General features: G+C 62.7%; 1 protein-coding gene across 1 annotated transcript in view; it reads left to right on the plus strand.

Moving 5' to 3' along the window:
* The window catches only part of RPTOR (regulatory associated protein of MTOR complex 1), a 334,568-nt gene extending 312,113 nt beyond the window's left edge, over window positions 1-22,455 (plus strand). Inside the window, 12 exon segments of the mRNA XM_030297026.1 lie at window position 284; window positions 1,983-2,034; window positions 2,036-2,095; window positions 3,555-3,679; window positions 6,181-6,285; window positions 15,584-15,690; window positions 16,999-17,126; window positions 18,504-18,534; window positions 18,536-18,591; window positions 19,408-19,524; window positions 19,863-19,989; window positions 20,691-22,455. Of these exon segments, the coding sequence (XP_030152886.1) occupies window position 284; window positions 1,983-2,034; window positions 2,036-2,095; window positions 3,555-3,679; window positions 6,181-6,285; window positions 15,584-15,690; window positions 16,999-17,126; window positions 18,504-18,534; window positions 18,536-18,591; window positions 19,408-19,524; window positions 19,863-19,989; window positions 20,691-20,759 (978 nt within the window). The 3' untranslated portion in view covers window positions 20,760-22,455.
* The last annotated feature ends 609 nt before the right edge of the window (window positions 22,456-23,064 follow it).

A 23,064-nucleotide genomic window follows, 5' to 3' on the forward strand; every position in this document is an offset into this window, starting at 1 on the left:
AGGCCCCCAGCCTCACCGGTGCTGGACGGGCAGCCTCCCTCCCCTCCCCCACCCCCACCCCCTCCCTCCCGCTCTCCCAGCCCCGCGGCTTCGGGGCACAGAGAGGTGGGGTGCACCTCCATCTTCTACTTCGAAGCCAGCGTGGCCCCAGTCACTGGGCCGGCCGGGCCGACCAGCTGCCCAGGCTCCGCACAGAGTGGGACGTCGCGGGCTGTCAGCCCTTCTGTTGATGGACTGATCCCGCCTTGCCTTTCCGTCCTGTCAAATGGTGGTGGTTGCCAAGGGTCGCTCTTTACAGCCGGGGGTGGGGCCCACGAGACAGGCTGTCCCGCAGCAGACACGCGTGTCCCTGAGCACACGCGGCCGCTCCAGAAGCCACTGTGGCGTGCGGCCGCCTCGGTGTGCAGCGCTCTCCGTAAAATGCCTTGGGGCCGTAGTCGCCTCGTAAGGCTGCCTCCGTGAGGGGCTGGCGGCGGCTGGATGTAAAGCAGCCTAGTGTTCAGGCCTCGGCGTCTGCTGGCCCGGCAGTCACCGCTCGGACGTGTGCAGCCAGGCCGGCCCACCCCCACGGCTTTCTTCCCGAGGACAGAACAGCCACCAGCACGTCGGCACTCTGGGAATTACAGCATCGGAGGCTGTTTTCTCGAAGGTCTGCGGTCCTGCAGGGCCCCCGTTCTACGGGACAGCGGACTCCCTGGACCCCGCGTCTGCCTCCCGCAGTTAGGCATCGGAAGGCAGACTGGCCTCAATGGGGAAGCCGTACACAGGGCCAGGGGCTCTGGAGAAAGAGCCGGGCTTTCCTGACAAACACAAAAGACTGTCTTTGTAACCCGGGTCGGGGTCTCCCGGTCTTTGTGGGAAGAGGAGACCTCCTTGTTAGACACAGCTGAGGGGAGCTCCCGGACTCAGTCGCCGGGCACGTCAGCCCCTGAGAGGTCCGTGCGGTGGACCCGGACACCAGAGACAGGGACACGGGCGACCCCACTCGCGTGCCCGCCAGAGGCTGCCGCCAGTGGAAAGTGCCCCTTCTGAGAGGCGGCTGTGCCCCCCTGAGAGAGGGGGTGCCTGCAGCTTAATGAGGTGGTTCCCCCGACGCCTGTGCCCGGCCTCCCCCAGTGACCTCGGCCGGCAGGACCAGTGTCGTCACAAACGCACAATGCACCCTGACCCGGGAGTCGGTGTTCCCGGTGTCTCCCGGCCACCTGCGGTCGAGGCCCCTGCGGGTAACACTGCTGCCACAGACAGAGCCCCTGGGACCTTTTGGCGTGTGTCCCTTCGCCCCGTCCTTGTCACCGGCTGGTTTTCCGTGTTTGCCGCTATAACGGGGGGGGCGGGGGGAGAGACGGGGGCAGGGTGAAGCCAGCACTAATGACCCCCCCAGGTTTCCCAGGGGCCAGGCCGGTGCCCGACGACGCTGCAGGGACCCCACGTCCCTGGCTGCGCTGAGTTGGCCTCGTATTAGTCACCAAAATCCCACCTAAACCTGTCTTGACCTCTTGTCCTTTTAGCCTCTTTTTACTGTTTTCCCGAGACTCCTTCAAAGCCCCTTCCTGACGGCTTCTTTCCTGGTTCTGGTTTTGGGGGCCCGGTGCACACACCCTCGTTCACCTCCCTGTCGTCTGTGGTGATCTGTCCCTCAACCGGGTAGTTCCGTAGGGACCACCCCCCTGAGAGGCCACCAAGACCGTGGCCCGTGTGCCCGATGCTTCGACCCGGAACTGAGTTACAAACGGTGGCCTTCCTGCTTTCTTCGAAAACCACCAACTTGCACATCTCTGAGCACGGCGTCATTGCACGCACGAACTGACGAGCACTGACTGCAAACTCGTGCCGGGGGGACCCTGCGGTCAGGGAGCCAGGCCCTCGTCCGACCCCTGCTTGCCCTGTGTGTCCCTTGTGCCTCCCCAGGTCCCCAGAGAGGAGGCGCCACGACCCCCGGGTTCTGCACGTCGAGGCCCATCGCTGTGTGTCTCTTTGGGCAGGTATCGCAAGACTGGACGACCAGATATTCCTGAACAGGAACCCCGGTGTCCCCCGTGGTCAAGTTCCACCCCTTCACGCCGTGTGTGGCCGTGGCTGATAAAGACAGCATCTGGTACGCAGGGCACAGGCGGTCGTGTGTCTCAGCCGGTAATGGCCAGCCCCCTGGTGACGGTGCCGTGTTCCCGGCGGCGGGGCTCGAGAACACGGGGGGAGAGAGAGGTGCGCGGGCTGGCGGGAGCCTCTCGTGCCGGCACCAGAGCACACGTGGGCTCCTCAGAGCCACAGTGTGACGGGGACGCACAAGGGGTTCGCTCTCGGTACCGCCTGTGGAGACGCGTGATCGCAAGACGCCAGCCCCGATTTACTGTGAGTGTGCACTTGTGTGGCAGAGAACATACGCACTTCGTGGGGGCGAGGTCAGGGTGTTCCCTCTGTTTTTCCCCTTTTCTTTATGTGGTAAATACACACAGCACAGTTCAGCATCCTAACCGGGTTTAAGTGCCCAGTTCAGGGCCACCAAGCGCGTTCACACAGCGTGGCCACTGCCGCCGTCCGCCTCCAGAACTCTTTCCGTCTCGAAAATCTGAAACTCCGCCCCCGTTAGACTCTAACTCCCCCTCCCACTCCCCCCGGCGCCCACCGTCCCGCTGTCTGTCTCTGGATTTGAGACCCCGGGGACCTCACCTGTCCCGGGTCTGGTCCTTCCACTGAGCACTGTGCCCTGGGGCTGTCCACACTATGGCAGGTGTCAGAGCGTCCCTCCTTGTCCAGGCCGGGCGATACCCGGTGTGTGGCTGAGCCAGCTTTATCCCCCATCCAGCAAGGGACGCTCAGGTCATTTCCCGAGTTTTGGGGGTATTTTTTCAATATGTTCTTAAGGGCAGGTTCTCTTTTTTATTTCTCAAAAATATGTTTACTTTCAACACAGCTTGGAGGAGGACAACACCGTAAGATTAAGTCCACCTTGATGGTTCGTTGGGTTTAGTTTTGTTACGAAAGGAAGCAACAAAGTAAATAACAAGGGAGACAGGTATCTTTCGATACCTGTCCTGGAACAGCTTATATCTGACACCAAAGGGGCTGAATTTGACCTCAGATTCTAAATGACTGCGAGCCACCCGTATGTTTATGTTTTTAAGAGTTCCTGTAAAGTAGAAGCAGAATGTTAGACTCTGTAGACAGTCGTGTGTTCCTAATAATTAAGGCTCTAATAGCAATAGGCACTGTTGTTCTGATGCTCTGTGTCTACGGGCACACGGCCAAGTCCTCTGTGTCGACTTGTGTCCATCCCATTGTCACGGCTTCTTTCCCCCATTGGCGGTCGTGAACAGGGGTGGGCAGACCTCTCGGTGGGCGGCCAGCAGAGGGACCCCAGGCCCCGGGGCGCCCCCGTGCCCACCCCAGCCAGCCCCCGGCAGCCGTGCGCTAGGGCTGCTTGTCCACACCCTGCCAGAACTTGTGGCTCTCGTGGCTTTGGCCGTGGCCACCCTGGCAGGTGGGGGGCGATCGCCCTGTGCGTTTCGTTTGCGTCTCCCTGACGACTAACCTTCTTCCTCTCTCCTTCCCCGAAGTTTTTGGGACTGGGAGAAAGGGGAGAAGCTGGATTACTTCCACAACGGAAACCCTCGGTATACCAGGGTCACCGCCATGGAGTACCTGAATGGCCAGGACTGCTCGCTGCTGCTCACGGCCACAGGTGAGTGGGCTTTGTGGGGCCGGGTCCCCACACCCAGCGTGGAGACCCCAGCACATATTCATACACGGCCTTTTTTGATCCTGATGGTTCTTCTGCCAAGGGGGCACCGCTCACAGGAACAGCCACCGTCACCGAGGACGTGGGAGGTTTTGGAGGGAACGGGCTTCGCCCACAAACAGGGAAGCAGGGTGACCAGTGCCGGGGGTGTCCCGGGACCGTCTCCTGCTCTGGGCAGGACCTCCCCTGACCGGGAAAGGCGCTGTCTGCCTCCGGCCCCCTGGCCCCCGTGATGCCCTCGGAGTTGAGGTGGAGGGGTCTGAAATGGGTCACTTCACGTCACTCTGGAACAGGCTTCCCAGGACGCCACCCTGAGCCACAGGCGTCTGCTTTAGCGGTTTAAAGACAGGACTCCGCTGTCTCTGGGTAATGAGAGGTCGCTGTTGGTCTAACTGTGCTTCTTCAGGGTGACAGACCAGGATGGGACAGGTGGGCAGGGAGAAGGGGCACACGAGAGGGGGCCAAGGTCGACATGCAGGCTTATTTCCCACATTACCCCAGTCCTGACCTCGGTCTGTCCCCGTCCTGTCCTCAGCCTGGCCTGGGCCTGTCCCTGTCCTGTCCCCATCCTGTCCTGGGTCTGTCTCCGTCCTGTCGTGTCCTATCCTAGGTCTTTCCCTGTCCTGGGCCTGTCCCAATCCCGTCCCTGTCCTGGGCCTGTCCCGGCCTGTCCTGTCCTGTCCTGTCCTTGGTCTTTATCTGTCCTGGGCCTGTCCCCATCCTGTCCCTGTCCTGGGCCTGTCCCATCCTGTCCTGCCCTAGATCTGTCCCCATCCTGTCCTGTCCTATCCTTGGTCTTTCTCTGTCCTGGGCCTATCTCCGTCCTGTCCTGGGTCTGTCCCTGTCCTGTCCTGGGTCTGTCCCTGTCCTGTCCTGGGTCTGTCCCCATCCTGTCCCAGGCCTGTCCTGTCCTGGTCTGTCCCCGTCCTATTCTGTCCTATCCCTGTCCTGGCCCTATCCCCGTCCTGTCCTGGGTCTGTCCCCATCCTGTCCTGGGTCTGTCCCCGTCCTGTCCTGGGTCTATTCCCATCCTATCCTGTCCCTGTCCTGTCCTGGGTCTGTCCCCGTCCTGTCCTGGGTCTGTCCCCGTCCTGTCCTGGGTCTGTCCCTGTCCTGGGCCTGTCCCTGTCCTGTCCTGGGTCTGTCCCTGTCCTGTCCTGGGTCTGTCCCCGTCCTGTCCTGGGTCTGTCCCCGTCCTATCCTGTCCTATCCCTGTCCTGGGCCTGTCCCTGTCCTGTCCTGGGTCTGTCCCCGTCCTGTCCTGGGTCTGTCCCCGTCCTATTCTGTCCTATCCCTGTCCTGGGCCTATCCCCGTCCTGTCCTGGGTCTGTTCCCATCCTGTCCCGGGCCTGTCCTGTCCTGGGTCTGTCCCCGTCCTATCCTGTCCTATCCCTGTCCTGGCCCTGTCCCTGTCCTGTCCTGAGCCTACTCTTGTCCCTCTCTGCTCTGAGCTTGGGCCTGCCCTGTCCTGTGCTGTCCTGGGCATGTCCCCATTCTGGCCCGGCCTGTGTTGGGCCTGAGCTTCTGAGCCATCAACGTAGCTGAGCTGACTGCACTGAGAACCCCCTTCCCTTCAGAGGGTTCCTGGGCCCCACTGTGAATGATGTACCCACGGGGAAGGGTCCCGCTGGCGGCCTCTCCCCAGGCAGTGCCACCTCAGGACCAGACAAAGTCGAGCCACCTCCAGAGCCGTTCCCTTGGCCGCAGGCATCAGGGTGAAGGGGTGGACAAGGGCGGGGCGGTGGTGCGGGAAGCTGCAGGACGGGGCGTACTGAGCACCTCTCAGCACCGCGGAGGAGGAGGAGGGAGTGATCCCCAGCACGGCGGGCGCCGGGGAGGGTCCCCAGGAGTAGGGGGTTCCAGCAGGGAAGCAGCACGAGGGCTTGGGTTCCAGAGCAGGGTAAGTTCACTGTCAAGGAGACCGGGGCCGGGACGAGCCGACGGGTGGGTGCGGGCGGGACGGGTCAGCGGGCATCCCGTGCGGTCATCCTCCAGGCGGGAGCCACCTCTGAGGCGACGCGTGAGGGGCCGGCGAGTCCGGAGAGCGCGGCCCGCGTGGGGCGTAGGGACACGGGTGGAGCCTCACGCTTACGCCACTCAGGCTCGCAGAACCCTGTGCTGAGCGTCCAGGCAGGGAGGGCGGCCAGCCCGCCTCCTGATGCAGGGAGCCCGTGGGGTCACAAGCTGGGGCTCGGCCGGAGGTCTGACTTCGTGGTGCGGGTGAGTCACTGCAAGGAAGGGAGCCACCTGGGGCCAGAGTCGAAAGTAGTGGCGGGTCCCCTGCGCCCAGACGGGAGTCTGAGATGGCGACGCGCGACCCCCGCTGCTCCTGCGTCAGGCCGCCTCGAGGGGGACCGCGTGGTCTCCTGCCACCCGGGGGGGGCTCCCTCCCGCCTGCCGGAGGCCAGGCCTGCGTTTTCACCTCCCCCCCTTCTCTCCCCAAGATGACGGCGCCATCAGAGTCTGGAAGAACTTTGCGGATTTGGAGAAGAACCCAGAGATGGTGACCGCTTGGCAGGGGCTCTCGGACATGCTGCCCACCACCAGAGGTGGGTGCTCCCGGGAGCGGCGCGGCCCCTCACTGCCCGCCCGCCCCCCCCCCCTGGCGGTGGCTCCCCACCGGCCGCCTCAACTGTGAGCCGCCGCTCTCCCCCGCTGCCCTGGAGCACTTCCAGGTCAGGAGACGCGGCCCCCCGAAGGGCTCCCTGGCTCTGGGCGCACCTGCCCTCACCCTCGTCCTGGGCTTGCAGCCGGCGCTGCGGGAAAGGCCTGGGGGCCGCGCCCCGTGCCCAGGCGAGCTCCCTTCGGGGGCGAGCGCCGTGGCACGCGGGCACGTCTGTCCGGACGGCGGAGGCCGCGGACGCTCGCCCGGTGGGGGACACAGCTGCCGCCGCACACCGGTCCCTCGGGGCTCACCGTGCTGCTGTGGCACGTGGACCGTCTGGCACGCTGGTTCCAGAGACGCCAAGCCGCGGGCCACGGTCTCTCTGCTCAGCTGACGGTGAAGCAGCTTAGTCCCCTGCCCTGTGCTCCCGGTCCGGCCTGGCTGCGACTGTGTCCGCTCCCACGTGGCCCCGTCTGTGTCCGGTTGTCGTGTGGCCGTTCTCTTCACGGCCGGTCATCTGTGTGGCTCTCTCCCCTGTGAGAGCGCCCGTCCTGGGGAGTTGCTTCCCAGGGAGGTGACGTCGTGAGGGAGGGCCGCCCAGCGCCAGCTCCAGGGCGGACGTCTCCTTGTGGACTGCTTTAAAACGTCGCTGAGTTTTAATTATCTGAGGAATAAAACAGTCCTCCGTATCACCCCCCACCCCACCACCGCCAAGGCCCAACACGGCCACTTGTGTGTCACCGGGCCTCTCGCTTCTGCCTCAGTGTTCCCGGATTAGAGCAAAAGCTTGTCTCCCGCCCGCAGCCACCCGGGAGCTCCCAGGTAGAGACCCCAGGGAGAGAAGGGAGAGAAGGAATGGGGACGCCAAGAGCCACTCTTGCGCACCCGGGGCACCCCCAGCAGCGCCAGGCAGGGCCCTTCAGAGTTCTGGCTGTGGCCTGCAGGGGCCGTCCAGGCAGGGGCCCGAACCCCTCTCCCCGGCTCTCAAAGCTGTGTGCCCACCCCGTGTGGCTCTCCCGCCGGCCCTGCAAGCCCGCCGTGTCCGTCCGCCCCGGAGCGGTGGGCGAGGCCCGTCCTCTGAGCACGCGTGCACGTGGGCACAGGAGGGGCCCTTGCCCACAGGCCCAGGAGACTTGGTGTGACCAGGTGGCTGGAGAGCTGCTGGCCGGGAAGCCCGTCACGCAGCTGTCCGCAGCTGGAATCCCGCGGCCAGGTCGCCGTCTGGTTCCGCAGTCTGTGACTCAGGATGGAAAGTCTTGTGAGATACGCGCAGGGTCAGCGCACGTCAGCTTCACGGCACCTCTGGCTCACGCGTGCACACACGTGTGCACATGTTCTGGCGTAGAGTCGGGGACGGGCTCTCCCTTCCGTGCTCCCCGCGGCCCCATCCCCGCCCTCCCGACAGCACCTTCCCCACAGCGGGTGCCCTCCTGGCCCGGCCACGGTGGACGTCACGGCGGCGTTTACAAGCACTCAGGCACTTGGGGGTTCCAATAGCTCGTTCGGTCCGGCTTCACGGTGTGCCTCAGCTCCTTCCGATTCTCCACCTCGAGAGAGACTTTTGGGGGGCCAAAAACCCTGGCAATTGTGTTTTCCCACTTGTGAGGTCACGTTTGGTTGAGGTCAGCCCTTTTGCTCCGGACCGTGGCACGCTTGGCCTTGGCCACTCCCCCCGTCACCCTTCCTGCTTCTTTCTACTCGAGTGTTCTTCCAAACCTCTTGGATGGTTTGGCTCTGTTGACTGCTCTGGCCGGCCACCTAACCCTCACTCCAGACCCATCATCCTCGCCTCCTGGAAGGTCTGGCCCGAAAGGCCCCCGTCCATCTTGACTGCCAAAGCAGGAAAGTGAGCGCTTCACTCTTGCCTGTGACCCCCCTGGCTGGGGGCGGGCGCCTGGCCCCTGTGGTCCGCGTGGTGGCATTTGTTGTCTGGCCCGTGGCGCTCTTCGGGCCAGCAGGGCTAGGGCTAGGGCTTATCCGTCCTGTCCACGCATCCTCTCCCGAACAAAAGAACACCAGCCAGTGAGCACTCAGAGGTCATGGGTCGAGTCGGGTAGCTGCATAAGGCTCTGGGACCAAATCTTAAGGAAAGCCATTGAGAGGAATCTCCCTCGGGTCCGAGGCCTCATGGTTTCACCTCCTGGGCCCCCTGACCCCGAAGGCAGGGACTCCATCCTGTGGGCTTTATTTAAGGACGTTTCATGAGAGCAGAGAAGTCGTTCCAGGTCAAGATTGGTTTTTCCACGTAAACTTTTGAAAAGTAATCATTTGCAGAATTTAATACAAGTTTGTTATAGCATCTATTTCCATCTGAAAAATCCACATATAAGTTTAATGGTTACCAAAACACCCACACGCAGCTGCCCTTGGATACACAACTGTAAAACTGGGTTAGCAAACATAAAATGTGTAACGCTCTAAACGAGTCATTTTTCTCTCTTAATTTGACCGTTTGGGAGCCTTGTGAGGAGACGGGGCCTCGGGAGTCCGGGCAGCGCAGATTCCAGACCTGTGATTTACAGAGTCAGGCGGAAAGGAGCCTGCCTCCCGGCCTGTGCCCGGAAGCCCTTTGCAAGGTCTGGTGCCGTCCTCCACAGGAGGACAGATGAGGCCGTGGGTCTGGGGCGCTGGGGGCCGAGGCGTAAGAACAAGAAGTCCCTTCGGATATAACGGACTTACAGTTCAGTGTTCTGTGAAGAGCTGTTTTGGTACCACGTTCCCTGCGTGTAAGATCCGGAAAGGAAAAACCGGAGCAGGAGACAGGCTTCTGCTCTTTGGGGAAGAGTACTCGAGCTTCTCAGGGAAACGGCAGGGTCGCTTTCCTCTGAAAGCCTCAGGACCGCCTTCACACGGCTGGGGGCTGGGGGCAGACGAGGGGCCGGACGGCACCTGGTCTGGGTCGCTTCCAGCTGCTTGGTTGTCAGTCGGGGTCGGGGTCAGTGCGCGGGACGGAGCCCGGGGGACAGGACAGGGCCCAGGGCTTGTCTGGTACCTCGGCAGCCCCAGAGAGCCAAGAACATGCCGTCAGCCTGGCGTGTTGTGAACGCTGACGCCAGCCCTGGGCCTTTGGTTCGCTCTACATTCATCCGCTGGGAGCGGCCAGGAAGCAAGCAGGGCGAGGACCACAAAAAGCCCAGGACGGTGACGGCAGCAGAGCGGCCTCGCGCCGGCCGCTTCCGGAGCTGCTGGCCAGCCTGCGCTCGGTGTGCGGGAACGGCGCTGATGGCGGCCCCTGTTCCTCCAGAAACCACAGGCGGATCTAGAATCTGGAAGGGCGCCCCCCTCGGTGCAGGAGGGCAGACGTGAGGGGGCCGGTGAACAGCCCCACTGTGCGTGAGGACTGTGCGGGGCATGGAGGGCGCATCGGCCTGGAGGCCCCCCGCTCCCTTCTCAGACAGGGTGGCTTGCCAGCCTGACACATGGGGAACATGTCCCCATCTTCTCCCACCCCCTAGAGCAGCTCTCACGTGGTCTTGGCCCATTTTCCAGATCAGAAAGTAAGTTTAGGCGAATCATTTTGCTCCTGAGCAGCGTTTCCTGAGCCCAGTCCTTCTGCTGCCGACCCGCGTCTCTGAAACCCGGCGATGTCTAAGAGGTGGCCGTGGGGCCACAGAGGGGGCCTGACCCCATGAGGGGGCTCCGCACCTGTGTCCCGCGGGAGGAGAGCGGGGGACCCCTTGCCACAGGGCATGCTTCTCGCCTGTGCCCGGAGGACTGGCCCCTTGCCCTGGGGGCTCTGCACGCCTAGCTTTTTGGGTTTTGTTTTCGTGCAAAACCCACCAGAGGTCTCTCTGGCTGTGCGTGCTGACGCACCTGCTTTGTCCCCGGCCTTGAGAGAAGCCTTGAGGGCCCAGAGCCCTCGCGCAGCTGCTGGTCCTGGGCTGGGCTCCCCCCTCAACCCGCACGGGTTGAGGCGTCCTGTCGCTCCACACGCGGTGGCCAGGTGCCCTCTCCCCGGCTGCTCCCACTTCTCTGGGACCGGGAGTGTGCCACGCCTGGGGTCCAGGGCCCGGCCTGGCCGGTGCTCAGGAAGCGTCCTTGGGGCAAGCTGGACGTTTTCCGCGTCTCAGAGGCCAATTTCGATGACACTCTGTCCGTTTAAAAGCGAGGAAATAACCGAGTTGTCGGATAAGCCTTTTTCTGTGTCCCTGGGTCCATCAGGGTCAGACTGGCAGCGCAGCAGAGAACCAGACCGTAATACAGGGTGGGCCTCACTGGGGGTCCTCACTCCGCCTCGCTTCCGTCGTTTGCTCTGTGGAAGTTACCAAACCCAGCCTGAGCCTTAGGTCCTTCACCACAGCCAGGAGGTGGGAAAGATGTGCCCCTGCAGGCTGGCCGAGGTCCCCGGGCACCCGCGTACGAGGCACCCTGTGCAGCTGTCCCGTCGTTACCCTCTCCGGCGCCTCTGGAGCAGGACTGCCTGGTACCTGGTTTTCAGGTCAGGAAACCCGCGTTGAGGAGGGGCGGTGGCTTTACTGGGCCAGTGGGAGCTCCGCATCCAGGGCTGTCCCTCTGTGAAATGCGTCCTCAGGGTCAGGGTTCAGAGAATATGACCGTTACCACCTTCCAGGCACGTGTAAATCCTACCCGAGGTCAGATTCGTCTGCACACGCAAGGATCTGCCTGCCGGACGCGGTGCCCGGCGCTCGGGAGAAAACCCCGCCGTCTTGCAGCACGCTGCCGCGCGTTTTCTAGTCCGCTGGCTGCCCCACGTGCTCTCAGCTACTTTCAACCGGAACCTGCTTGGCTTCACAGAGGCTCGAGTTTAACAGGAAACCAGAGCCCACGAGATCCACATCCTCTCCTCGCGGTGAGAGCCTCGGGTGGGCCCCGAGCGGACGCCCCGCCGGAGCGCCGGCCAGACGGAAACGCGAGGCCCGTGGTGTCGGCACCAGGCGACTGTATCTGAGGCGTCTTCGGAGAGGCAGCTGAGTCAGAGCAAGAGCGTCAGACTCGTGGGGTCCACCAGAAGAACGTGCCCGGAAGCAAGCTGCCCGCCGCCCCCCTCACTCGAGCCCGGGCCTGCGTCCAGAACGACACGGAGCAAGCCCGTTTCTCTCTCCCCGTGCAGGGAGCTGCGACTCCGGCCTCCAGTCCTTGGTTCGCCCACCCCACCCCAGACCCTCTCCGCACGTCCACGTGGCCCCAGACCATGTGCTGAGGCACGGGCACCATGTTTCCAGATGCCATCTGGCTACACACTCATTACACTGCTTCTCAGTTGCCGGCGGGCTGTGCACAGAGCGCCGTGTGGACGGCCAAGGACGTCTGCAAGCACCGGGCAGTGTGCTCTCTGTCACAGCAGCGGCCACCCGCGGGTCCACGGATCAGGGAGCCCGTGAGCCTCGCGGCTGTGACACGGCCAGATGCGTGTTCCCTGTCAGGAGGGGAAACCTGGTAATCAGACTCTCTAAGCTCTGTCATTGGTAGAGGCCAGGAGCTGGGCTTTCAGGTGGGCACAGAGGCGGCGGGACACCAAACCCAGCTCGTGCTCCCCCCGCCCCTCCCCGAAGGCCACGGCCCTACCGGCTAAGGCCCAGGGCTTGTGGTCCGACCGATGCGCTTTTGGACGTGTGAATTTGCGTATTCTTTAAAAAGCCTTACAGAGTCTATACAAAGCAAGTTACTTTTCATTTTCAAATTTTACAAAGAATGCTTCTTAAAGCTGAAGCTGTTGCAGAAACCCGGGGCCTACGTCGACCTGGGGGCCCGAGGGTAGGTGTGCACAGGGCCAGTTCTGGGTGCCCTCAGGTGCGGACTCCCCAGGAGGGGCGGTCACACACACCTGTGCTGGCTGACGTCACCCCTACATCACCTCCCGCTCCGGCCATGCATCAAAGGGTTCTAGGGGCGTGTGGGCTCGTACACATGGCTCAGTGTTACCGCCGATCAAACCAGGGGAAGTCGTTGTCCTCAGAAATGTGCATGGCCTCCAAAATCCACTTCCTGAAGCCTAATCCCAACATGATGGGATTGAGAAGGGGGCCTTTGGGAGTGATCGGGGCTTGATGAGGTCACGGTGGTTGGGCCATGATGGGGTCAGTGGTCTTGTAAAAAGAGACACCCCATCTTTCTTCTTGCCACATGAGGACATGCGAGAGAATGTTGCTGTCTGCCAACCAGACCCGACCCTGCCCACGCCCTGACCTCAGACGTCCAGCCTCCAGGACTTGGAGAAATCAGCGTCTTGTTCAAGCCGCCTGGTCCGTGGATTTTGTCCTGGAATGGCCCAGGCGCGGCCAGGAGTGCAGATGATCCTTGTGTCGTGAGAAGAAAATGTGCCTGTCAGTGCGGGTGTGACGCACAGTGGGTCTCGTCCAGAAGAATAGTCCCCCCCAGGGTGGTCCCTCCCCAGGGCAGTGCCCTCCAGAAGTTGGTCCCTTCTGAGGTTGAGGGTTCTCCCTTCCAAGGGTGATCCCTTCTGGGGGGTGGCCCCTTCCGAGGATGGTCCCCAGGACCGACTGCCCTGTCGTTGGCACTGACAGCTCATCACTGAGGCGCGACGCAGCTGTCCATCAGTGTGGCAGTGTCCCTCCCATGTGGGGACGGCGGCAGCCAGGGGCCCCCATGCCAGTGAGCTCAGAATCACAGGAAGGGAGTGGGCGTCAAATTGGCCTGGGTCAGAAGAGCCGCCGCTGGGAGAACCCGTCACGTGGCCTCCCCCGGGCCGGCCCTCCTGCCCCATCTCCGTGTCTCCCACTGAAAGGCTGCGTCCACGTCGTGTGATTGCTGGGTCTGCCAGCTCGTCGGTCCCAGGGACGTGCAGAGGCTTACTGTGTGAAGGCATGTTGTTGTCTATTGGACGAAGACAGGCAGACCTTCCCTCCTGTGACCCGTTTGTGCCGTCCAACCTCTCCACTCTCTCTCACCACACTTGACTGTCCAGCCGCATTTAGACTTGGGTCTTCAGGGCCGTGAACCAGCTTCCTTTTTATTCTTGATCATATTATTGTTACTGCTGCTAACAGGAGCATTCCATTTTATTTTATTTTATTTTATTTTATTTTATTTTATTTTATTTATTTTTTAATCTTTATTTTTGAGAGAGGCAGAGACAGAGAGCAGGGGAGGGGCAGAGAGTGAGGGAGACACAGAATCCGAAACACGCTCCAGGCTCTGAGCTGTCAGCGCAGAGCCCGATGCGGGGCTTGAACTCAGGGACCTTGAGATCATGACCTGAGCCGAAGTCTGACGACCAAATGACAGAGCCACCTAGGCTCCATCTCCCTCTGTGCGAAGTTATCTGCTGCCCGGCCGTCCCTCCCTGTTGTGCACGGCCATCCGACCTTCATCACGTGAGGCTGGCGTCTCCACTGGATGAGGACATCCGGTCCCCATCATGTGAGGGACTCCAGAGAGAAGGCCCACAGGTGGACAGGGTCCGTTTCCCTCCCTACCCTGGCCCGTGGCGGGAACGGTTCCTGGGACACTGGTGAGGCAGGCCACGTCGGTCGGCCACCATTGGCCCTCTCAGGCCTCTGAACTGGTTCCTGAATGGTTACAGCCGAGTTTGAGTAATGATGCATGTGGACCACCCTCGGCAGGAGGGCCCAGGGCCCTGCCTCCACGTACAGACAGGTGACCGTCTGGTCAAGGAGAGCAAAAGCTGGAGCCTGGTAGGGGCGTCCCGCTTGCCTTTTCTTTTTTTCTTCTTTTTCTTTCCTTTTCTAAAATTATTATTTAGATGAAATTCACATAACAGAAAATTAACCATTTTAAAGTGTTCAATTCTGTGGCATTTAGTGCAGTCATGATGTGCAACCACCCTCCATCTAGTTCCAGAACATTCTCACCCCCCAGAAGGAAACTCCGTGCCCAACAAATTCCATCTCTCCCTGCAGATTCTTTCACAAGCCCATGGCACTTACGAGATTTCCACAGCTGAGCCACATTGTCTGTGGTTATAAGTCTGTCCGAGGTCTGGGCCCGGCTCCCCCTCCCAGCACTGCTGGGGGGGGGGGGGGTACCTGGTGGGGGGCCCTGTGCGCACACAGCAGGGTTGGGGTTTGAAAGGGTCATCGGGGCCTGGCGGGAGGTCCGCCACCCTAAGCAGACGCAGCGGAAAGGAAGGAGGAGGTAGGTCGTCCAGCCTGAGAGCGGGGAGAACGGGGCTTCCGGGGGAGGAAGGGGCCACAGCGCCACGGAAATGGGTTTGACAAATGTGACGTCAGACTCCCGTGTGAGCAAAAGAACACAAAGTTACCTCATAAGTGACAGAACAAGACCCTGGCGTCACAATATGTGTCATCACAGCACACGCGGTCCAGTGAGGAGGAATACCGCCAACACCAGCGACCGCGGGACGTGGGGCAACCTCGGTGTCCACGGACGCTGCAGATGTGGCCTTGGCTGGGGGCAGTGAACCCCAGGACGGGAGCCGCGCCCCTGCCTGGGTGCCACCCTCCCGAGCGCACACAGGGGCGCGGAAGACTTCGTCGCTCGAGCCGTGGTCTCCAGAATCAGGGAAGAGCAAAACAAACGGTTAAATGAGTTAACGAGACCCCTACATACAGGGTGGGATAAGCCCTCTACAGACAAACAGTACAGGAAAGCGAGGTCGCTAGTGAAGTTGGTGGCGTTGATGGAAGCTGTCCTAGTTCGTGGGACAGGTGCACCTGGGTGGGGGTCGCACGGAGCCCGGCTCGGGGAGATGCCCTCGACCTGGGACGGTTCAGCATCAGAGTGGGCGAGTGAGGCTCGCGCTGTGTCTAAAATCTCACTTATTATGCTTCTTTTTATACTCTCTCATCTGTACTTCTTTTCAAAAGGGCGAAAACGGCAGAGCACCTCAACCACTAGATCTGGGGGTGGGTCAGGGATTTCTGTCGTGTTCTCTTCTGTATGTTTAAAATGTAACCTTGTTTTAACTGGGGTCCCCCCCCGTGAAGTTTAGGTGCCAACTTTAGGAACACGTGCAGTCCCAGCGTGGCCTCACACGCGGCCCGGTCTGCTCGACCCCAAGAAGCTGCGTCCGTGACCTTGGACGGGGTCGAGAGAAGCGCCTCCGCGCCCACATCTGAAGCTTTGGGACAGCTTAGACAAACGGTCCTCGGACTGTGCTGTCCTCAGGCAGATGCCTGGGCCCAGCGGGGATCTGGAGAGGGCTCCAAACTGCTGCCCGACCCAGACTCGGGGCCTGGAGTTCTCGTGGGGTCGGGGACCCGGCCGTGGCTGTCCTTGGTGCCAGGTTGGCCGCCTGGGACAGGCTCCAGCGGTGACACCGGAACATTCTGTCTCTCCAGGAGCCGGGATGGTGGTAGACTGGGAGCAGGAGACTGGCCTCCTCATGAGCTCGGGGGACGTGCGGATCGTCCGAATCTGGGACACGGACCGCGAGATGAAAGTACAGGTAACCACAGCCCCCCGCCCCGCCCCCCCAGACAGGCCCTCCTCACAGAGAGGCAGGAACAGGGGTCCCAGCGGGGAGGGAGTGCGGCCCGCCCCCAAGCCTTCAGAGGCTAATTGCTCTTGATGCACGTCCACTGTGACACCCCGACCCTGCCTGGCAGCATGATTAAGCCTCTGCTGGTCCTAATTACTTCCAAATATTATTTTATCCATGCAAATTAGGGAATATCAGAAAGCAGCAGGGGGAAAGCATTTTAAGTTTGGAACGATGAATTATTCACTGTGTCCTTCTTAAGGCATCTTTTATTTCCCGTTTTAATCAACAGAGAGAGTAGTGAATTGGTTTTGACCGAGACATCCTGGCGGAGAGGCCAGGGGGCAAAGGGCCGCAAACAGCTCGGGGCCACTGATACTTTGGGCAGCGGTGCTGGCTGTGGCTTTGAGGCCCCAGAGCTCTGTCCTCCCGGCCTCCCCGGCCACGGCCCTGGGCCTCCCGCCAAGCCCTAGGAGGGCGGGCTAGGGACAGAGAGCCGCCGTGAGGCCCTGCCACGTCCTTGGTCCCCTGCCAGGGGGCCACCCGGTAGAGATGACCTCTGTCTGTCCGGTGCCCGGGTCCTGCGATGGCACAGTTGGCTTTTGTCACACTTACTTCCCGGGGCCCCTGCGGCCCTCCTGTTGCAGCGGGGAACCCCTCACCGCCCCCCCCCCCCTGCTCACAACCCTTACTCAGGAGTCTGTGCCCCCAGAACACACCTTTCAGCTCAGCCACCTGGGTGTGTCTCGTCCGGTGTCTTGTTGCCTTGTAAGCGGATCAGATTCCTGTCCCCGTACGTGTCGGATTTCCTTCCCGTGTGCCCACTGGCAGCAGACCTCCAACAACGGGAGAGCACTTTCCCTCTTGTGCGGCCTTTTGTCTCCCGCTCTTTCCTGCCGAGCATTCGTCACCCCTGGCCTTTTCTAGCATTTACAGCTGCCGGGAGGAGAGGCGAGGAGGCAGAGCTCCCCGGGCCCTTTCCCGAACTAATTCGGAGGATCCCTTTCTACCAAAACGTGCTTCCGCTCTAGGAAAGAGGGAGACACTCGAAAGCTTGGCCCCGAGAGCCGTTTCCGGAGATGTGTGCGGCTGGGGACCGGTTCTCGGGTGGGTGTGGGCCTGACTCAGCCCGGGTCCCCCACCAGTCCCTCGGGCTCCATGGGCCTTCGCTGGCTTCCCCGCTGGAGGAGGAGGCGGGGGTCCCTGACTCCGGGAGGACATGGCGTGCCGGGCGGCCGCAGGCGGGCTCACCGCAGTCCCTGTGCTTGGCTCCAGGACATCCCCACGGGCGCTGACAGTTGCGTGACAAGCCTGTCCTGCGACTCCCACCGCTCCCTCATCGTGGCTGGCCTTGGCGACGGCTCCATCCGCGTTTACGACCGGAGGATGGCGCTCAGTGAATGGTAATCCGGCCCCCGCCACCCACCCCCCCCCCCCACCAGCACCCCCAGACGCTGTGGACACCACTGCCACCGCCTTCTGGGCCCGGAACGAAGCCCCCCACCCAAGCCCACAGGGCCACAATTCGATGGCACGCGGAGTAGGAAATCAGCGGGGAGCGGGGCCTGGCAAGGCCCTGTCCTCTGTGAGCTCGGTTTCCCTCCTGCGTGAGGTGCTTGGCCAGGGAGAGCTGTCATGGGAGCGGTCCACAAGGGCACCGTGTGGCACTGAGCCACCTGCGTGGTCTGTGACTGCCCCAGGGACCGCCACTCAGTCCCAGGCCGAGGGCCAGGTCGGGCCGGGCTGGTGGGCAGAGAGCTGAGGTACAGGTGGCAGTCACTCCGCCCGAGCCCCACGGCTGGCCAAACGGCAGCACAGTCTCCTGGGGACCCCGGCACGATGTGCTATTCACACCCACCTTGCCCCCAAAAACCTGGCCGGCCTCCAGGGGGTGACGGAGTGGCGGCAGGTGGGCAGGTGCATGGCCGCTGGGCCAGGGGAGCCCCGTGAGACCAGCCACCAGGCGGGCCGTTTTGCCGCAGAGGCGGGTACTGGGTGCGAGCTGGGCCACGTCAGGTGGGGCCTCCCAGCATCAGACCCGAGGCTCAGCGGCACCTCTGCAGAGGGTCCCCCGGAAAACGGGGCACCACTGCAGGAAGCAGCCATCGTGGGGGGCGGGGAGGCAGCCGAAGTGACCACCCCGAACCCACTAACTGTGCGCTTTTGAAGGGGGCACTGTGAGGTCACACCTCCGTCAGGCCGTCGTGTTAAACAGCTACCGGGCAGGCACTAAACTGGCAAATTGGCCCCAAAAGAGCCGAGGGTCATGGAGTGGCCCTGCCGCTGAGGCCGGTTGACCCGGGGCCGTCCGTGCACCACACCTGTGACCTGGGGATCGCTGTGAGCCCTGTGCGTCCTTCGCCCACCAGGGCTGTGTTTCAGTAGCTTCTCAGTTGGGGTCCTCATTCCCGACCCCCAGAGTCTCGGGGTGGCCAGTGCTCAACGTGGTGCCCTGTCCGGGGAGCTCCGGGACAGCCGTGCTGTGGTCCCGGGGGGGGGGGGGGGGCCCGACCGTGTCCCCCCCCAACCGCGTCCCAACATCACGGTGAATGGTGGGTGGGGCGACTGACCCCGGCGCACGGCAGCTCCTGACAGCCGTGAATAAAACCCGCGGTTCTCTCTGCTCAAAATGATAGTCGCGCCCTTGGCTTCTCAGCTCCCGCTCCTGTCCTGCAGTGGGCAGTGAACGGGCACCCCTGCCCCCCATCCCCACCCCTGCCGGCAGCCCCCTCCCCGCCTAGGCGGCCCCCAGAGCTCTGACCCCATCGTCCTCCCTCCAGCCGCGTCATGACGTACCGGGAGCACACGGCCCTGGGTGGTGAAGGCCTACCTCCAGAAGCACCCCGAGGGCCACATCATGAGCGTGAGGTAATGAGCAGGGAATATTTATGAGACATTCTGCTGTGAAAACATTATTTTTCTCCTCCATTTAAATATGTCCATGGTATTTAAACAGCCGGGAAAGGATGGCATGGCAGGGCAAGTAATACCTCCACTCTGGGACTGGCCCAGAAAGTCAGGGGCAGCGGGAGGGCAGGGACACACGGGTCCCTCACACTGGTAGCGAGAGGCTTGCTCGGTGGAGGCTTGCGGGTGTGCGAGGGAGAGGGGCGGGCCACCTGCCAGCCCTTGGCTGTGGGATATCCGCGTCGAGTCATCGGCTACCCATAAATCCATTTCTGCTGCCTGCTAAGTTCTGTACTGAGAGCAGCGAATATTTATTTGCCTGTTAAGGGACAACAAATGTAATTTACTGCTACAAAGACACACCATTTCTTCAAGAGATGCTTGTTTCCCTTGTTTGTAATATAAAAACAGAACATAGCTCTTAGAACGACGCCCACCAGAGACCAAGGGCAGGAAAGGTGGCCTCCAGGGGTGACGTGCGGCCTCCGGCCTACCCCCCCCCCCCCCCCGTCCTGTAACCGCATCCCTGGCTGCACAGAATCTAATCTCCGGGACTAGAAATGAAACCAATAACTCACATCCTCCCCCGTGTCTTCACTTACTGCTACTTCCTGCCTTAGAGGCAGAGCCCTTTGTGGCCACGGAGAGGAGTCTGGGGGGGGGGGGGTGCTTGGCGCCAGTCCTGGTTGTGAAGGCCAGTGGGTGGGGTGGGGTGGCGTGCGCTCTGCCTGGGGGCTGGCCCGCCCCGGCCTTACCAGAGTGACCCTTTCCCAACAGTGTCAACGGAGACGTGCGCTTCTTCGATCCTCGGATGCCGGAGTCTGTGAACGTCCTTCAGATCGTGAAGGGGCTCACGGCCCTCGACATCCACCCCCAGGCAAACCTTATCGCCTGGTAGGTGCCAAGCTAAGAGAAAATGAGGGCCCTTTCCTGCCCAGACCATCTCAGAGCACCCAAAGTCAGCCTCGGGCCTCCGTGTAAACAGCAGGCGCTATGCCCCCTCTTGCCTGGGAAGGAGAGCACGCCGGAGCCACATAATTGTGGGGCCCTTCGTGCCTGGGTGATGGCGGGCAGGTCAGCCCCGTGTCTGGGACGGGGCCCGATGTAGGAAGAGAGAGGGCCCTCCCCTGTGGCCGCGTTCTGCCTCCCCACCTGCACCGGCCCCGCCTCTGCCTCGCCCTCTGAGCCACCACCCCAGCAGGAAGGCTAACGCCAGACCTTCTTGTGTGCAGCGGCTCCATGAACCAGTGTCACGGCCATCTACAGCGGGAACGGGAGCTCATCAACAACATCAATACTACGAGGGTTTATGGGCCAGCGCGTCGGGGCATCAGCTGCCTGGCCTTCCACCCGCACTGGGTCTGTATCTGCACACAGGGCCGGGGGCGCCGTGGGAGGGGTCAGGGGGGACGCAGGGACACAGGGCAATACGGAGGGACCTGCAAGGAATAGCGGGGGGGGCATGGGGACTGGAGGCTACACGGGAGGGACGGGGGAGCTCGGGACAGGCAGGTGGGGCTACAGCCTGGCCCCGCCCCCACAATCAGCCCGCAGGGCGCCCCAGGCCTCCCCCTCCCCGTGTCTGAGAATGGCATGGCACGAAACCAGATTTCTTGGGTCCTAGGGTCTCGGGGGGTCATGGCCCCCAAACTGCCTCCAGAAGCAGCACCGGGTTCCCCCATCAACAGGGAATCGTGGGCTACAGCACAGGAAACCGCCCTGCCCTTCCCATCACCTTTGGCCCCTGAACTGACACCAGCCCTGGAGAAACCTTGCAGTGAGGGGGGGCCAGGGCACCCAGCCTGTGCTCCTCAGGGAGGAGCAGCCCAGATCTGTGACGCACGCCCATCCCTTACGATCGTTCCCTAGTCTGTGGTTTCTGCCAGCAGCCCTCATGAGGTGCGGGGCTCCGGTCCCCGGAACCATCCCCGCGGGGAGCCGTGGGGAGCCCGAGAGTCCCTGCTTCGGGTTGCGGGGCCCGTGCTGAGAGCCGCGGTGGGGTGGGGGCGAAGAAGGCCCATGGCGCCCCGCCCGCTCACCTGCCCTGCTCTCCTCCACAGCCTCACCTGGCCGTGGGCAGCAACGACTACTACATCTCCGTGTACTCGGTGGAGAAGCGGGCCAGATAGCGGGCGCCCCTCCTGCCAGGCCTCCATGTACATAGTGGACCCGCCGCGCCACCCTCCACACTGGTCCTGACCTGCTGCCGAGGGCTCCGGGAGGCCCCTCGCTGTCTGTCTGTGCGTCTGTGGTCGCTGTCACGCCCAGGAGCCCAGGGAAGGGGGCTCTGGTAGAGTCCTGCCGTGTGACAGCCCGGGGACAGCCGAAACGTCCCAGCACCCTTCCCGTCCTGTTTTGCTTCTGAGATTTTTAAAGGGGGAAACAACTCGTTCTACTTGGCGAGGGACCCGAGCACTGGCTCCACGAAAGCTCCGAGACAGAAGCCGTTCCCCAGGGCTCAGCCACCCTGGCGGACGGGGCAGCGCTGGGGCTCACGTAGGTCTCTGGGTTGCTGCCTGGCCGTGAGCCAGCCTGGGCCGCATTCCCCTGGCTGCAAGCTAGCCGGCCCGTTTTCTGCACACGCGCTCCTGGGGGGTTTCCAAGCGGGCTGGGAGAGGCGGGAGATTCAAGAGACAGAGCCCACACGCACACAAGGAGACAGCCCGAGCCTCCTGCCAACCGCCAGTCCTTGCCCACGGGGGCCCTTCGTGGCCAGACCGTAGGAGGGCCGGCGCCGCCCCTCCCCCACACAGCCCACCTTCCCTGCACAAGCCCCAGTCACCACAGACCCGCTAGCAGGAGGGGCCTGTGGCTTTCGACATGTGTGGCCAGTCCTTGGCGATTTGGCCACCACCCTTAGGCCACAGGGCCTGCCTCTCTCAAGTGCTGCTGTTCCCCAGGCAGGTGCAGTGACAGCCGCTCAGGCCTGTGGCCGCCCCATACGGGTGTACGTGCATGTGCAGGGCCCGTGGTCTCCACACTGGAACCAACACAGAGTATGCGCTTGTGTGGCCCGCGGCCTCCTCGCCTGGTGCAGCGCATGCCTGCACGTGGGCGGAGGCAGCCGGGGCCCCGGTGCCTGTGGTGAACGGTGGACCGCCTTTGCGGCCACTTGCTGGTGCGAGCGAAGTTCCTGTCTTGCAGTGAGTAAAGCAGGAAAATTGCTTGGTGATTGCGTTAGCACGTGGCAGGGCATCTGCGCATGTCCGCACACGGGTGTGCGCGTGTCTGCCCGTATCCGGGCACCACCTCGGAGCCACGGGGACGGTTTAGCCCCAAGAAGGACAATAGAGAACGTGCTAAGCGGTTACAAACAGCGCTTGTAAAACAAACCACAATGATGATATTCTGAAAAGCATTTTTTCCATTTTCCTTGGGAATCAAGATTATTCAGATAGAGCAGTGAGCTGGCTTAACTAATTCTGCCAATAAGAGGCCATAACGGGAATGTGCGTCCCAGCGGTGACGAAGTTTAGGTGCCCTACCCAGGGGCGCTTCCGGGGACGGCGCTGCCGGGCTCTGCGGCCGCGGGATGTGGGCGTGAACCGGGAGGCGGCCGGGACAGGGTCGCGCCCGGCAGCTGAACCCGGGTGGATGTGGTGCAGGGGACTGCACGCCGCCGGGGGGGCCCTGTGCCCCCTCCGGAACCCCGCGCCGGGCCGCTGGGCCATCCCGGGTCTGAAGCGAAAATCCAATCATGGAGTTAACGGGGCTCCACGGAGCAGGCCCTGAAAGTTCGTTTATCTCTATTATTTACCAAATGAGAATTGCGGAGTGAAAGAGCAAACGACAACTGTTCATGACAATAAACAAGTGCAGAGGTGACTGCTGCGGCCTTGTGGCTTGTGGGGGGGCGGGGCTGGGGCCGGCCGTCGGGGTCTGCGGGGGCGGGGGGGCTTTCTCGGGAGGGGGCGGGGCCTGTGTGGGGTTGGGGCAGGCTGTCTCAGGAGGGGGCGGAGCCTGCGGGGTAGGGGCAGGGTCTGCGGGGCGGGGGTTGGGGCGGGCTGTCTCGGGAGGGGGGGGGCTGCGGCGGGCTGTCGGGGCGGGGGTGGGGTCTGCGCGGTGGGGCGGGGCTCCCCGTGGTTCGGCCCCTCCGGTGCCTCAGCTCCTCTCAGAGCGGCCCCGCGAGTGGGCTCCCCCCCTGCGCGCGGGAAGAGCCACTCTGCTCGGAGGGGGACGAGCCCAGGACCACAGGGGCCCCCGCTGCCCTTCCTGCCGCCGTGGTTAAACGACACAACTCGCCGCCTGAGGCGAGGACACAGTTTGTCCTTCCCCGGGCCTGGGCCTGGGCCTGCGCCCCCCGCGATGGCACGGCCCACCACGTGGGGGCCTGGATCCTGGGGGCGGGCGTCCCTGAAGAAGCGAGTCAGCAGGGCCACAGAGCGAGTGGGAGCAAGTGGTTCCCGACACTCAATCTACCTCACACCTCACGGG

Source organism: Lynx canadensis, chromosome E1, assembly GCF_007474595.2.
Source record: "Lynx canadensis isolate LIC74 chromosome E1, mLynCan4.pri.v2, whole genome shotgun sequence".
Classification (NCBI taxonomy): domain Eukaryota; kingdom Metazoa; phylum Chordata; class Mammalia; order Carnivora; family Felidae; genus Lynx; species Lynx canadensis.